Genomic DNA, 17657 nt, shown 5'->3' with positions numbered 1-17657 from the left:
GTGAAAGGGGGTCTTGGTTTTCAACTTCAGTTCAGGTAATCCAAGTGTGCCTTATTGTGTGCAGAAAAGTGATGATCGTTCGTCGGATAAATAAAATGTGGCCTTCGTGTCAGCTAGCAAAACTGAATATGTGTGCAATTGTATAGGCAGCACAGTGGAGGAAGCAACTGACTGTTGTGTGATCCATATGGACAATCAGAGATCAGTGCACTCACTGTCATCTCAAAGATGTATTTCACTAACCTTTCTCATATAGGTTTTAACCATCTCTTGTCTTCTTTCCGGCTGATTACGTACTGCTAATGAGTTTGTCGAGTTGGGCTTTTCCTAGTAGGCTTTTTTTGTGTTGCTTCCATTTTCTCCCAGGTAATCTTATTGCTTTTGTTCTTTAATAAAGGAAGGAGGGGGAAGGTGTGTGAGGTCTGTATGTATGTTATAGCTGGTGCTGCTCTTTGGAATGTGAGTTTGCGCTCCGACATTCCACTTCTGGCAGTTGCGTGTGGGTGAGGATCTGGTGGTGGTTGATTAGGCTCGTGACAACAAGCCTCTAATCTGCTCACCATCACTGAGATGCTGGCTCCTTTCTGTACGGTGTAAAGTAGGCACCTTGCATTTAAAACAAATCAGGCTTCTATACATTTAGATTCAGGACACGTCAACATATGCTATCTCATAAAGGGAGAAGCACTCAAAGCATAGTCCTTGAATAAACTTGACATAAACGGGAAGGGCACTCAGTATCCCAACGGAAGACCAAAAGGTCATGGCAGCGCTGGCTAGTTGACCAGCCATACCTTACAGAAAAGTGACCTGAGTCAACCTACCATGTCCAGAGGAGGGGCAAAGGGCGAATATGAACCTAACAATTCATATTATCTTCAAAAACCTGGAAATATGATTCTATGTAAGGTTTCCAGAGCATCCTACTGTTCACCGTGTCAGCATACCTACATCACTGCGTAGATCTGTGAAGAGTGGCAACACAAGAGTTGGACGGTCTGCTATGGAGAGGTCAGAGCTAATTGGATGTTCATAGAGTAAGGGGGCAGATGTGGTGCTCTGGCTAACCTGCCGACTTTGGATCCTGAGTTCTAATTTCACGAGTTGGTAAAAAAAAATTGTGATTCTGGAACAATCAATTCATTGTCCACTGTCTAAAAATGTAAACGTGAATTGCATTAGTGACACAACTGATGAAGTCCTCACTAGATGTACGTTTTCCAACATCCCTCAGTTGTTCTGTGGTTAGATTCACACCGTAAAAATAGCTCTAACAGAATACATACAAGCTTGCCAACGGAGCTGCACAGGGTGCAAATGTGGTCCTTCAGTCATAGCATGGACTCCCTAATTCTTTTTTCTAGGTTATTTGTGGTAGTGAGCTTCTTGACCCAAGGTATTTCTTAAGTGCTTATTGATTGCACTCATTGATGTCCCATTTTCTGGCATATCCACAAAGGATACACCAAAAAATCCTTATTTGACGTAATGAGGCTTGGCCACAGATCAGGATCAGTCTAGTCAATTACAGATGCTGCTAATACGAAGTGACGCGATGTCCAGCTGCAGACAATGCGGTGGATTTGTCAATTTGCCCTCTGTGCTGCTTTAGAGGGCCCAGCCATGGTGTTAATTTCCGCGCCACTTTGTCCTCCCAAAGTGATGGGGACCAAGCTGAAGTCAGCAGGCTGGCGCAGCGAAGAAGGCATCTGCAGGCAATTAGTAACAATCAGGGCCGCTCAAAACTGCTGACTACAGCGCTCTCTCGAGCCAGGTATGTCACCGGGTTGCAAATGGAGAGTGTCCTTATAAACTATATTAGCAAGTGGCAAGAGACTGAGCCCTTTGGGTTAATTCCTACTGCTACAAGAAACCTGTGGAGGCAAGTCAAGTTAGTATTAGGTCTGTTGGGTCACAACTGTTCTCCTAGACAAAAGCAGTAGATGCGTAAATGTAAAGGGCATGCTGTTTTATAGTGGGTGTCTCTGTTTTACTAAAAGGATGAGTGGCTGCTTGGTGTTTGACTGGCATTATGCTTTAGTTTCATGCTTTGATATACTGGGTGTTTTTAAAACAACCTCAGGTCACATCATGAGCACATACACTAGTGTGCACAGACACCAAACAAAAGGATGAATGCTGCTTTTCTAACAAAATCAAATTCTATGTGACACATGCTGACCCATCAGGAAGTGCCTGCGGTAGGCAGCACATTACAGAAACACATTAGTTGCTCTATGGGCAGTATCATGAATAAGTGCGCAGATGCAAAACCACGTGCTGGTGTATGTGCTACTGCCAGCAACACATACACTAAATCACACAGTTACAGCATTAGTGTACACAGATTTACAGTATATCTTCTTCAGAGACAGGTGCACAGTTCTCTTGCATGCCAGCGCATACATACATGTGGTAGCCGCATGTTTCCATGATGCGCTGCCTGCAGAGTATGCACTGCATACTCCAGATAACCCAATAGTGCATGTGCAACAAAGAGCAGGGTTTATTTTTAAAAAACATACAGTTCTATTCTGCGTTGTGCGCACCAGTGCAGCTGGTTTTGACATGACCACCCAGGATTAAAGATACAAAGAAATGTATAGCTTGAGGCACAAAAGGCATGACTACATGTCCCACCCATATTGCTGGGTCCGGTCATTAGTGGGTGCACAATTTGTGTCCATTACTTACTGTTAATGGCATTATTCGTAGTCCTACTCCCTCGCGTTCCTTCTAAACCAATGAGGCCCCTTGCCTCCCATGGAACCCTTATTCCTCTAAATAAAAACTCCCTCCATCCCCTCCTCGTCCTGTACGTAAACAAGCCAACCCAAATACTTACTTGGTCCGTACTGGGAGTGTGGGAGGGAACTAGAAGGAAGGCGAGGGAGTAGGACTAGGAGTAATGCTATTAACGGCAAGTAATTGACGCATTACCTCCCGTCCCTCCCTCGCCTTCCTTCTTAACCAATGAGACATATCAAGCAAAAAAGAAACTGACAACTGAGTCAGAAAAGAACCTAAGGAAAGAGAGAGAGCCCTAACAGCAGACCCAACGGAAAAGCCAGACTTTCCCACTCAGCAATCTGAAAAAGGGAAAAACCCCAAAAATAGACGGGGAAGGCCAAGGCTGAGCCTAACAAACCCCATCCACAGAGCCCCCCCGCAAAGCCAGCACAACAGAGGCCAACGTAACCAAGGCCGAACAGCCAACTGCAACCAAGGAACCAGAACAAAAGGTCACCAAAACTAACCGCAAAGCCCAACCAGAGAAAGGGCCCACCAAGCCAGGAACAAAGGGCAAGCACCCAAAGCAATCCGAGGAAGAGCCAGAAGAACAAGGGAGACTGGAGAAGGGAAGAGCCCCCACCACACCACCCCCCAGAATGTCCAAATTGAAAGAAAGACACCGCGGGACTACCATGGGGCAAAACAAAAACCACCAAACCCCGCATACAGCCCAGCACCCGGAACGGCCGGACCACAGGGAAGTCGAAAAAAGGTCAAAACAGACCCAGAGGACAGGAACCAGGCCAGCAGTTGACACCGTAGCAGGAGAGAAACAGCTCCGGAACAAACACAAGCCATGTGTCCAACAGAAAAGAAACAAGCAATCCCAACACTGGAACACCCCACCACAGACCCACCTAGAACAGGCTGGGGCATAGGGAGAAACACAAAAGAGAACGGAAAGGCGCAGAACAAAAGACCAGCCCGGATAGGTCCGTCCACAGAAGGCAAACAGCAAGTCCAAGAGAGAACCAAGCCCGGATGACAGACACAAAAAGCCCAGAGCAAGCATGCCCAGTGAGGCCCTCGCAGAGCCAATGGACAAAATAACACCTGCCCAGACCGTACACCTGAACTAGCACCACAGGACCCCCACAGGTCAGTCCACAAAAGAAACAGAGCCAGAAGATCCCACAGAAAGAGAACATTGATTGGCAGAGGCAGAGAGGCCACAGACCCACAGCTGTAAACAACACCCGGACAGAAACCTACCTCTGAGCGGAAGAACACACACCATCCCAGAAGAGGGGCAGAAGAGTACAGAACCCCCAGGAACCTACCCAAGCACAACCTGGTCTGGCAAAAATGATCCAGACAACAACAGACACAGAAGCAGGAGGAAAGAAGGCCCGACCACTAGAGTGGAAATAGGCAGAAAACCAAAAAGGGCCCAATGCCCACAAACCCCCAAATGTCAACCAAAGGGCCAACCAGACCCCAAAGGCCGCCAGACCCAGAGGTAGGAGAAAGCCAACCTAAAAGGGAACAGGAAAGAAGCCCACAGCAGAGCCACAGGCCACAAAGACCCAGGCCCAATGACCAGAACCAACACCAAAGGGCAAGGAAAGCAAACCTGCATGGAAAGGCCCCGGAAAACAGGGCAGGGAAGCACCCACCAAGAGAGCCGACCCACAACAGAAGACACATTAAGGCAGCAACACCCAGGACTGTCGATCAGCGAGCCAAAAAAGCACTCCCAGGCCGCAGCCAGAGCCCCAGGGAAAAAGGAAGCCGGACAACCAAACAGCAGCAACAACCCTGCACTCAGTACCAGAGCAGCAAACAGAGTAGATCACACAGCAGCCACCCCAAAAGCCACAGCCAGTGATGGAAGACCAGTACCAAGTAGGGCATCAAAGCTGCTGAGAAAAACCAGCAGACAAAATCTGCATCTCAGCATAGCAACCCCAAAACCAGAGGTGAATGGCTGAAAAGTCGCAGCAGAGGGAGCCCCACATACCAGAGCAAGGCAGCCAAGCCGAGCAGGGGAGACAAAAGAGAGTCCAGAGGAGCAACATCCTCCACAAAGAAGGGCACAACCACCGCAGAAAGCAATGACAAGGAAGCAGAGCAACAACCTGCCCCATCAATAGGACCAGGACTCAACAGAAACCAGGAGGTCACGGAACCCAGCAAGCAGAGAAAAGCGGGAAACAAACGGCAGCACCCAAGCAAGAGAGGGCACCCACAAACAGAGGCCAAAGCAGTAGGAACAGTCAGACCAACCCAGGCAGGACCACCGCAACAGGACCAGTAGGCTGCGCCCAAAGGCCCTAGCCACCAGAACCAGAACCCGCAACACCAGTCCCACAGAAGCGGGGCAACCAACCAAACCACAGAGAGAGATGAGCTGTGGACGTGGGGAATAAGAACAATGAACAAGTGAGAAGGTGGTGATAGTACGCTCCACTGAGAAGGAACAGGCAAACGACACACAGCAAAGAAGGGAAAAGACCATAAAGACCCCAGGATTAAAACCCACAACAGGCTGTGTGAGGGGAGACAGGAACACACACGCAGCTGAATGAGGGTGGGAACCTGAACCCCCAGGCCACAGAAGACCCTGAGAGCCCCATCCAAAGGCCACAAAATCAACCCAGCGACCGGGAAGGCAACCGCTAACCACCAAATGCAAAGTCAGGAAGCAGGCGGCCCAGAAGGTGCCAGGCTGAAGCCACAGGAAGAACGGTAGTGAAAGGAAAGAAAGGAACCCAAAAACAGTCCAACCATAAAAGAAAGAAAGAAAGAAATTGGCCAAGTTTCCGAAACATGGTACAGGAGTGAAAGGACACCAGACACCCCTGTATCAGAAACCACAACAGGTCGGGTGAGGCTCAGAGACTGGGACAATGGGTAGCCCCATCAAGAGTCACACAGTGCGTGGAAGAACAATTCATATCCGGTGAAAGGCCAAAAGAACAGGGACTCAGAATGTGGAAAAACACCGTACCAGGACCCAAAGAGCAAAGAAAGCCCTGAGTAGAGCTGGCACAAAGGCCACCAGGGGGCGATGGCGAACAATGCGAGGCAGAGGATTCTCGAGAAAAGATGAGAACACTACAGCACCCCGGAATGCATTCCAATACTCCACCTGGGAGCAAGCGACATCCAGAAATAGAAAATACATGCAGAAGCATACAGACAGGAAGAAAAAGACTCCACAGTACACAGAAATCATGGTAGCCAAGCATGAGTTCAAAGGGGACCCCAGCAAGACAAGCAGCGGGACCAGCAAGCAACCCAGTGACAGCACAAACCAGTAGGCCAGCCCACATCACAAGAAAGAAACGAAAACGGGCACAGCCCCGTCCCACCGCTCAGCCACCATGCTGCCGATTCGTGCCGAAAACCCGCAAGACGCTGACCCGGAAAAGCAGCCACAACAGGACCGTCGGACTCCGTCAGGGCTCCTGCAGACAGCTCTCTGCCCGCAGCCAGGCAGAAGACAGGAAACACCACCCAGCCCGGAAAGCACCCCTCAGAGCCCTGCACACATCAGGGAACCCAACAACTAAGCCCCTCAAGCCTGGCTAAGAAGGGAGCATCAGCTATGGCAACACATGTTGTCCTCATAGAAGTCTGTAATACATACAATCATATTAGATAAATAAAAGCTTTGCATGAAGTATCATAAATTCCTATTCAATTGTTTTCTTTTTTTTTCTTACATAGTCTTCAATTCTGAAGGTGACGTGGGAGAAAGAACCAGAAGGAACCCTGACAGGCATGCGGTGGGAAAGGGTGGCAGCCACACTCGGAATAGAGCCCCATCGGGAAAGGCACTGACATGACCCAATCAGACCCCACAGAAGTAGAGGCGCGCACCCACTACAGAGAGACCCAGCACATTTTTTAAAAAGAAAAGTAATGTGAAACCATTGCCGCTAAAACGGAAAAAACGTGAGAGCGGGAGAAAGGTTTAAGTTAGCAAGCAGTGGCAAGACTAGCTTCGGCGTCACACATTATTAGGTGTAGTTTGTTTATTCGTACATGCTGCGCTCACCGATTACTGTTAATACCGGGAGGAAGGTTTAAGTTAGCAAGCAGTGGCAAGACTAGCTTCGGCGTCACACATTATTAGGTGTAGTTTGTTTATTCGTACATGCTGCGCTCACCGATTACCGTTAATACCGTATATTTCACCTATAAATGAGCACTGTAAATGCCAGGATGCACTGACACTACAAAGTGGTGTAAATAACAGTCCTAAGCATTAAAGACCAAAATCATTGTTACCAATTAAATAACTTTTATGCTGGTTATTAGACACATATTTTAGCTTTTTCATCGCACATGTTAATTAGTAAAGATTTGTTCTCACGTTTATCTTTTTTTGTCTGCATCAAGTACAATCGAAGGGGAACTACTGTACTAGCTTCAAGTACATTAAAAGAAAATCTTTTCAAGGTTAGAGAGCATTTGGGTTTTGAAGGCTGCTGTGGGCAGCACAAGCTATTGGAGACCAGATCGGCAAAGGCATCAATGCAAAGCTACCTGACAGCAAAGCAAGGAGGCAGAACAAATCTAGTATCATATGCTCCTAAAGTTAACAGCCAGGTAGTGTGCAGCTCCCTACCAAGGCAGGGGCCATACAGCTACATTCGGTGCCATTGCTGCTGAGCACAGCGGCTGAGAGAGGGTCACGAACACTCAATGGTGCAAGCCTGGAGAGCACCTCAAGTAGTCTTGTAGTCATCATCGGTGTTCCACATGTTTCTGAAGGCAGAGCCACGCTAACAGTCTCCCTGCAGTCTAACGTCCATCCCAACTACCATCTACACCCACAAGTGCAAAAGGGAAGGTTGACGGTGAAACACACAGAAACATTTACAAAGTGATGGGAAGAATGCTCAAATTTATTTCAGCCAGTGTAATTACTCAGGGGGGCATTATAGGCCATCATTTTTTTTGCTCCATTTGCGACCACGAACAGGGACATTGCTGGTCCTCAGTGTTCTGAAGCTCCCCGTTTGCCCCGCCGTTTAGTCTTTGTTGAGGATACAAGGCTTTATAGGTATGGAAACTGGCAGGCCTGTTTTTTCGGGCTCCCTGCTTACAGACACTAAAGCAAGACACCCAGAAGGGTACTTTCCCCAAATATTCACGATCTAGAATTGGCATGTTAAGACTGGGCCCTGAAGCAGTTGAGGATCCCTGCTGACACTACTGCCAGGGACCCAAAAGTGTACTTTCCCCAAATATTCGAGAACTGGAGTTGCCACCTTAGGACTGGGCCTTGAAGCAGCTCTTCCAATACAAGTACACGTCACAATGAACACCCCCTTGTTCACATGAACACTAACAATGTAGGGAAATGATTAACCCACTGGCGAATTGTTGCTTCTTAATCATTGCATTGCTACAGGTTAGACCATGGGTACTCGCAAACATTTTCCCAGGAGCCAAAAAGTTTGGTCTGTGACGTGCCTGGGGGCCGCATTGATGCCAGGGTGGTGGCAGTCGGGTGGGGTGACTAGGGGGATTGGTAGCAAGGTAGGTGTAGGGGAAGCAAAGGATATACATCTAGTGGGTGAATAAAACAATGGGAAACCAGAAAACCTGGAATTAATCCCGGCTTACTCACTTTTCCAAATGTTGTGATCCTAGGCAATTGTTTAGTGTCACTTTCCCTCCTTTTTCTGCATTATCACATTTAAGATGACCTTGAAACACATGATTCATGGTGTGCACTGCACAAAACCTGCTTCTATGTTTGATTTAATAAACTATAATGTTGTTTATGTATGATAGGAACCCAGACCACCCATAAAGTGCAAATACCAAGTTACTTGTCTCTTTAATTTACTATTGGTGGTGTTCTCAGGGTAAGGGAAATAATTAATGTTTCCAAATTTATGTTTGAAAACTGTCACTTTAAAATGAATACATCTCAGTGCACTGATAAAATAAATTGTACTAAGGCGAAAAGGTTCTGCATGTTAACTAAATACACTTAATTTTGAAGAGACTGTCTTAGTTTTACACTTATGCTTCAAGATGTCTTTAAAAATGAAAGAGTTTCTAAAGTTAAGTGCAGGAGTACCTAGTTACTTCCTTTCTTTAACACCAGTTAAGTTTGAAATAAATGATTGTGTGTGTATTTAATATTTTTGTTAATGCGGAGTCGACAAACAGCTGCCAGTGCTCCTGTTGCCCCAGGGGCCGCATGTAAAGGTCAGAGGGGCCGCATGTAAAGGTCAGAGGGGCCGGATGAGGCCCGCGGGCCGTACTTTGAGTATCCCTGGGTTAGACAGATGATACACAACAGTGGTGTTAAGAAACTTGAGGAGGCCCCCCTGCAAAGTACCTTGAAGGGGGGGCCTTCCCCCTTGGACCCAGTCAGGAGCCTACCACCCATGCACAGTGTACTGTGTTGAAGGGGTCCCTGGAGCTCGGGGCTCCTCCGCACTGTGGGGGCTTCAAGGGCACTTGTTACGTCAAGGATACAAAACTTATGCATACTCTTCAAAAGTGGTCTGATTTCAGTGCAGAACTATATTGAGCCTCATGAGCTGGCCCTTTAACAATACAGGGCTGGCCTTGGGCATGGGCAAGGTGGGTCTAGGCCCAGGCAGCCATTTTGCGGGGTGCGCAGCAGGGACCTACGTGACCTAATGACATGCAAACAGCAGCTTGTCCATCCCATTTCATTTTAATCAGCTCCTGCTAAAGATTTCGTAATCACCCAATGATGTACCTCCGCATAATTATTAGCAACCTATCAATGCCCTGCCCTCCTTCCATCTTCCTCTCACCTCCTGCATTCACACCGCAACGACCCCCACTCCCACAACAAACACCACATTTTCTTTCTGCCCAGTGCCATGTCCCAGTCAATCTGATTTAGGGGCTGCCCTGTTAACAACGATTGCTGTGCCAGGGACTGTTGTGCCACGGAGTGCTGCAAAGTGCTGTAAAATGGCCAGGACTCATGAAGCAATTCCTTCATGCTCTACTGGGCCAATGATTTACTCTATCGCAAAGTGGGACTTGCCCAGAGAAATCTAAGATCTTGCTTTTGCACAAGCTATGCTTTGAGGTACCCTGGGCGGCTTTTGAGATGCACTGTTGTTGCTTTATTGTGCATGAGCTAAGTGAGCAATTCATGCCTTCAGTGTGATGCAGAGTGGTTTGGTGGGTCTTATAAGTGCACCCACGGCCTAAGCGATAAGGGCCACCACAGCACTCCTGAGGGTATTAGGGCATTAGCCTCTTTAAAGAAACTGGGGCTCTATAGCGTATGAATCAAAACAATGGTCCAAAAGATCAGCATCTCAGGGGATATCCTTTGTGGTTACAGTGACATGTTTGTCTTCCCAAAGTGAGAAAGGTGAAGCAGTGGGGAGGGCCTCTCATGCTGCAGGATGGTCCCTACAGACGACTAGCAGAAAGAGCAGTTTGCTCTAACAGACCAAGGGATCCTGAGCCTAGACAGCCACTCCCCGGATAAGGAGCAGAGTTGGTTCAAAGCAGGCCAGAGCCATAGGCAACACAGCCACGCCCCTCAGAGGCTCACTGCACAACAAAAAAGACTGGTGCCAGATGGGCCATAGAGGCAGGCACCCTAGTGATGCTAAGGAGGATTACACCACCCAAGTGACTGGGGGACAACACAGTTGGAGCCCCAGGGGAATGAGTTGGAGGATGACTAAGGCTGTTGAAGCCCTTAAAGAAGGCTGGAAACAGAAGGGATGACGAGAGGGCAGGAAGACTTGCGGGAGCCCGGTTTCATATTGTGGTGGTGAGTAGGGCAGCAAGAGCAGGCACCTCAGCTAGCGAATGCATCCAGTTTTGGTCAAGATACCAGTAATGTGGAGCAGGTATTCTAAGGTACTCGCTTCCACTATGCAGAAGTCACAGGGTAGGCACAGGACAGTTGTCTCTGCAGGAGAACATAGAGAAGAAGTGGACAGCATACCCATCACCTCAGAAAGAGTGGTGAGCCTAACAGTAGGTACCATTTCAAACGTAGGGCATGGGGCCAAAGGTATGAGTGATATATCAGAAGTTAGGACTGGCATTCAGGAGAGAACTAAGGTGGATGTGCACAGAAAGGGTCACATTCCCAGTAGAGGGGAGGGGAGTCATAGGTCTTCTGTGTCAGGTCAGCCTTGGGACAGCCTACGGGCTGTGTAGCAGAATTAGATGATGATACTGAGATTCTGGATAGCTCAAATGACTCAGAGGAGAGCCAGTCAGAAGCGGACAAGGTCACCAATGCAGACTAGTGTGGTAGAGTTGAGAATACAATGACTTCAGTGGTGGTGGTACATAAGAGAGTGAGAGAGCGAGACAAGAGAGTGAATAATAGTTACTGGAGAGAAGAGGAGGGGGAACGAGGGCATTGGGCTACAATCCATGGAGGATGGAGCTGACTGAAGCGAAGTAGAAAAGACAGTTATGGCAAGAGAGGAAGACAGAGATGAGGGAAATATGCAGGTGATAAGAGTCTGCGGTGGTGCAGGGCCCTGCAAGACCAGGAATCAGGAGTTGAAAGTGTCTGAAGGTAACTGGTAGAATGTATAGGGTCAGGAAAGGATGCAGAGGGGGGTCGTGGTCAGGGGCAGAAATACATGGGAGTTTTGGGGGGGAGAAGAGGTGGGAAGTTTGTCATTTAAGTCTTTTCAGAAAGTGTGTTGGGAGACACAGAAAGGTTTCTAGAGAAAATGAATCTGGCAGAGACAGCAGAAGGGAAGAAGATGATGGTTACAAGACAGGAATTGGATAGAGAACCAGATGGAGGAAGTGAAAAAGATAAAATAATGGGAGACTTGAGGATGAAAAAGTGAAATAGGGAGACAGTGTGTCGGAGGAAGATAGGTCACTGGTGGCAGAATCATAAGCTACAAAGAATAAAGACGAGGACAGCAGTGTGTCATAAAGACAGATTTCAGAATACTCTCTAGTGCACCCAGGTGATTTCCCTCTTTCAGGCATTCAGTAGGAGGGAAGATCTTTGTTGACAAAGCAATGCCTATGGTCTTCTCTGTGCCATTTTTTTAGATGGAATAGAAATCATCAGAAATGTGGTCGACTGATGAAGGTTCTCAAAAAGGACTTTGGTGTACCTTTGGCCTTAGAAAAAATGGAGGGACCGTCAATGACCATTATATTTCTGGGAACTGAACTGCGCCTCGCAGCCATGGTGTTTTATTACCAGTAAAGAAATTGGTGGAACTAGGACACTGAGACAGGATGTAGGGATTATGTAGAATTGTACTTGAAAGTGGTGGGACACAAGCAGGAAAGTGTGCACCACAGCAGGGTAACAGATAGACAAGCGTTGGGCACACTGACAAAATGAGGGGAAACCACATGATAAATTTAGAACACCTTTTTTTTAAATTAGTGCTGCAGCAGAGGTTTACAAATTGCATTGAGGTGAGTGCTGAATGAGAAGATTGGGTAAGTTGTAAGTATAAAAAGAAATGGCATTATGAGAGGCAACAGGAGAAGGTGAACAAAATGAGTTTTTATTTTAGCATTCGGGGGAACAGGGTAAAAGGCAGACAGAAATGCGAATTTGTGGATACTCCATTGTTAAGGGAGCTGGTGAACACATTTTCAGACAATCTTATAGTCAGCAGTTGGGACCTTTAGAATGTGGGCCAAAAGACAAAGGCTGCAAAATATTGCTACCATCTCTGCTTGCTTCCAATAAAGTGGCCTTTTCAACAAAGTTTATGTGCCGCAAGTATTTCTTCCTGAAGACATGCTTTGCACGAAGAGACGAACACTAGGTAAGCTCGAAGAGCCATAAGACTGCCGACTTGCTGCATTAATGCTCATGCACCAAGGGAGAAGTGCATTCCCTCAGTGTGATGCGGAGCACACTATTCTCCCTGGTACATACTAGGAAGGTTGTTTTGGAAGTAGTTTGGATGGGGTTCTTTGTTGAGCATGTATATTTTGTCACTGGAGGCAAACGGAAGGACAGTGCTCAAGATAATGCAGGCGAAGAGCTGAGAAGGTTAGAAAAGAACCACAGGGAAAAAATGATCATTGAGGGAATAGAAGCCAGACTGAGCCTAGACAGGCAGGCAGAGAGAGAAATTGACTGGGGAAATTGTTAGAAGCATGTACAGTGAAGGGGAGGGCACCTTTGAGCATTAAGTGGTTGGTAATGATTAGGGTGGAGGTGGGTTAGTGTTTAGTATTGAAACAATAGTTGGGGTGCATTTAGAGTGTGCTGATAAAGCCGAAGCTTTTAAGATGTTGTGAGCTCTGCCTTCTGCAATGAAGCAAGCTGTTCCACAAAGCATCAGTGACAGGACTACCTCTTCTCCAATGGGAGGAATGATTATAGGGTGTATACTGTCCCTGAGTGACGAGGCATGACTTTTCTAGCAGTTAATCAGAGAGAAAATTATTATCACCAGCCACGTACAACGAAGTATTTCAAAATCTGTAGTACAGTGGATCGATTGAAGGCTCTAAGACACATGGAATGCCATTCCAGTAACAGGTCAGCTCCACAGAGACAGGTGTACAAAAAACTGAGGGCCTGATTTAGATTTCGGTGGACGGGTTATCTGCCACTGTTGTCACAAACTAACCTCTCTGCCTAATTCAAATAAGGCCCTCGCTCTTTTTTAAAAAACTGTCAGCGATGCCTGCTGGACCCCTCTTCCAATAATCTTACCTGAGTTTTGCAAAGCATGCTGAGCTCTAGTAAGTGCTGTGTGTGAAGCTGAAAATATTGGTGATCCTGCGTAACACACAGTGGGGAGTGCTGACTGCTCAGGTGATAATCAAAAAATTACAAAGAGGTCTTCTGAACCAGCAAATCACAGGGCGCTGCAACTTAGTTTTTCATAAAAATATGTTGCATGACCACAGAAGGATACCAAACCAATATAATAGTCATTGGTGAACCGTTTCAGTGTAAACAGGCAGCGGCAAAAGTCAATGACAGCTCTCCTTACCTGTCACAATGGGGTAGGACTGTGGTCCAGGGACGCTAGCTCCAATATCCGCAGCAGTGGGACTGGTTAGGCTGGACTTCATGTCATCTAATCCACCAGCTAGTGAGGCCATGGTTGAGTATTCGGACGACTGCAAAAATACATACAATTGAAGTCAACAACAATATATATACATACTTTCAAAAGCAAGAGCTCACAATCATGGTAGTCACCTATGTCAACTCGTCCACAGTCGAAATGAGTTGACGGAAGTTACACATTTTATTATAACGCATACAAGTTACTACACCTATTTTGTTTGAGAAGTAACCAAATCTAAATTTTCCTTAACTTGGCAATCTCTGGAACGCATAATTAGCAATGAGAAGGTTTTACTGCAAAAGGCAATGGTTACTTTTTATTGTTCATTTTCTTTTTGAGGCATATTAACTCACCACCACTGCTCACTGGGACATCTCACCTCTTGTCTCACCCTCTAATATAAAGCATCCTTTTTTGCAAGCTTCTTTGTCTCTCTCATTACGTAAAGCAGATGTGACAGCTATGTGGAATCATTTAGGATATCATAAGAGCTGTGCTTCACCTCTCCAATGCCTTCCATTACATCATTTAACTTTTGTGTGTTCTATTCGGGCAGTCCACTGTTGCTCTTTGGTCGCTAAGCATCGGGTTATTCTACATTGGCTGCTTGATGGCAAGCGTTCCATTTTCATGTCTCTTCAACTATGCCACTGAGTGGTTAAAGGAAATGGCCCTATCTACCTTCAATAGTGTTTGCCCTCTACCCTCCCCCCCACCAACCTCAGGCAGCCACTTTCATGCTTTGTAGTGCTCCCCGCACCTTGAGAGCTTGGAAAGACAGGCATGGGTTTACGTTCCTCGGTACCCAGCTCTGGAATTTCCTTCTCTTTTTCCATCTGATCTCAGTCCAGCCACCTGACTTTTCAGAAAATATTAAACCTAGCTGTTTACTGCAGATCTGTAGTACCTTCCAGTAAGGAGTAGTGAAACAAACGCAAGGATCTCTTTTAAGGACAGCCGTTTGATTTACAAATCTTCAAGCAAGCTGACAGTGTCAGGATGACTGCATTTCTGGGCATAAAGTAAACTCATTTTTGGCTAGTGAATCTGCCTGTCATTGCCACTGATATGGCTGCTTTAATGAGTAAATTACAGCTGTAAATGATTATTTTTGTCTTACAGTAATTATCTGTTGCTCGACTTACCGGTCCATCTTCAAAATACTTAGTGGTGCTGCTTTCTATTTACACAGAATTTATAAAATTTACAGACGTTCAAAATGTCCAAAATATTTCAGTTTATTTTGTGCTACTACTGTAAAATACCTCACATGGATGGATCTTTCACATCCCCAGCACTGTAGCCATCAGCCGTTTAACTCGCCAAAAAATGTAGGTATTTCATTACAGCAGTGGTTCCCAACCTGTGGTCCTGGGACCCCTGGGGGTCCGCAAAGCCTTCTTAGGGGGTCCGCGAGAGTCTAGAAAATTAAAATTTTGTAACAAATATTGACAAATTAGGTCCCCAGCTTCCAGTAATGACTCAGGCGGGGGTCCCCGGATTGCCATGATGATTCAGTGGGGGTCCCTGGGTTCCATTAATGTTAAAGTAGGGGTCCACAGAAATCAAAAGGTTGGGAACCACTGCACTACAGAATATGATGGTGCATTTTAAAAGTAAAGTGGGCTTCTTCATCGGGGGTTACAACTACAGATATAAAGTTAAATATGGTGCGGTTTGTAAGTGCAGATTGTTTTCTAACATTCACATTCAAACTCTTATCTATGCACTTCTTACATCACACCCTTGCCACAATAGACCAACTGTATCTTTTCCACACCAGTCTGTTGTCTTCTCTCAATTAGCCTCCTGGAGAGTTGGTGTCCGCTCAGGGCATTAACAACACTTAACATCAAATGCTGAGATTGTTACCTAATCCAAATTGCCCATCTGCAAGTATGCTGCTGACTTGAAGAGAATGAAATATGAATACAAGTCAATAAATGCCAATAACGTACAACAGTGCCCTTACCACCCAACTCTTAATCTCACATGCCACAGTCAGACAACAAGCCAACTGTCTCTGTACACTTCAAGTCCACCTTCACACTCTCGATTAAACTTATATTGACGCCAAACAACAATTTTAAGCACTAGCATTCTGACCTTTCCGATTGGCTGAGTGAATTTAGAATGGAATGACTGTTGGTGGCCTTCGCGTTAGACCCTGCTACAAGGCCAAAGAGTGTTGCTAAGAATTCAGGCTTTCTAATTGATGACTCTCTCAATGCAGGACCAGGCAAATGTTGTTGTATGCAGGAGTTATTTTATACTCCTACGTACTCTTTGCAGATTGTTTTGGAAGATTCCTATAGCATGATCAAGGAATGTTGTACAAGCACTGATTATAAGTAGGCTAGATTATGGCAATGCGTTGTAACATGGAATGGCTGAATATTTGTTTACGTTACTTTGCGTAACTGAGTTGCTTTCTATAAACCAGCACATACACTCCGCTCCTCTAAAAAGGCTCTAGTATACAGGAGGTAAATTAAGAAATCTAGGATGGGTGGCCGCTCCTTTAACTTTCTGGCTGCTTCTTACTGGAATACCCTGCCTTTCAATCTGCCCCCGATTTTGGATTTTGTGACTTTTCGGAAGATGTTGAAGGCTTGACTGTTTCCACTTTACTGGTTTGTGCATGGTATAGAATTTGTGAAAATGAGGTCTAGCTGCAGGATATTCCCCAGGGGATGATTGTGCGCTTTTATAAATCTCTGGTACAGGTGATGCAGTGGTTTTGAAATGTTACTTGAAATGTTTTCTTGCTGTGTCAAGCAAGTTGCTGTGCGCACTAACAGCTAACTACGTCTTAGGCAGGGAGCACCATGACTAGGAGTATGCTGTACTTCAGTGTGCGCCACCCAATGAATATCCTTTGCATCAGTGTGCCCCATCTCAGTAGTACACTGTTCGTCAGTGAATGCTATCAAAGGAGTAGACCGTGAATCAGTGTGCCCCACCTCAGGGGCATACTGTGCGTCAGTGTGCACCACCTCAGGAGTATACCGTGAATCTTTATGCACCACCACAAAAGGATGCTGTGTGTCATTCTTTTTTTACAGGTTAAGCACTATGCTCAATACTACCTATACCACTTACTGAGCTCCCTTTTTTCTCGTTCATTTCGAACATCATGTCACCTGCCTACATTACTTGCCATTGCATCACATAAAACTGTCCACACACCCCACCATCCCTCACTCACTTAGGACAAATCATCCATGCGACGTGCTAGCATATGTGATGTCAAAAATATATGACTAGTGCAGATCTTCATTCATGTCTAGAATGAAGTGTTTTTGAAGAATTCAATAATTCCACTTATGAGATAATGTGCATGATTTCGCTCCGGAATATAAGAATCTGTAGGCTGACATCACATTCCTTCTTGTCAGATTTTCATAAAGCAGTTTCAGTATTTCTACTTCATTTCTAGATTACATTTGCACATTTGAATTTTAGGTTCATTTTGTGGAGTTAACACAAAGGGTGTTACTGCTTAATTTAATTTGACTGCTATTGTTAAGGATGTTCATGGGTTTATTTTGTCAATGTGAGTATATTGTTATTTTTTAAAGTTAAATGTATATCTTTCATCTTTAGGGCCCCTTTTCCTCTCAGGCGAATATGTGGTTCTCAGGATGAATCAGGAGAGTGTTTGAGTACCGAAAGGGAGCACACATATGTGATTCAGTCTTTGTGGCTGTTTAAAATACTGGGAATGATGTGGATTGATGTACTGTGTTTGTGGGGCACATTTTTCGTATCTCCTGTGAATGTGTGGTCCTTGTGACGATTCTGTTGTGTGCAGGGATGTGAAAGAAGGAACATGTGTGGTATTCCGTGCATCATCAT

The 17657-nt window shown here is 45.9% G+C and overlaps 1 protein-coding gene across 1 annotated transcript in view; it reads right to left on the bottom strand.

Moving 5' to 3' along the window:
- PAX5 (paired box 5) overlaps nucleotides 1–17657 on the bottom strand; it is a 424585-nt gene that overhangs the window by 145031 nt on the left and 261897 nt on the right. The window contains exon 6 of the mRNA XM_069237601.1: nucleotides 13719–13848. Coding sequence (XP_069093702.1) covers nucleotides 13719–13848 — 130 coding nt within the window. The remainder of the gene's footprint in view (nucleotides 1–13718; nucleotides 13849–17657) is intronic.

This window comes from Pleurodeles waltl, chromosome 1_2 (genome assembly GCF_031143425.1).
Source record: "Pleurodeles waltl isolate 20211129_DDA chromosome 1_2, aPleWal1.hap1.20221129, whole genome shotgun sequence".
Classification (NCBI taxonomy): domain Eukaryota; kingdom Metazoa; phylum Chordata; class Amphibia; order Caudata; family Salamandridae; genus Pleurodeles; species Pleurodeles waltl.
Note: the sequence above shows the minus strand (reverse complement) of the source record. Positions and strands in the feature narration are given on the sequence as shown.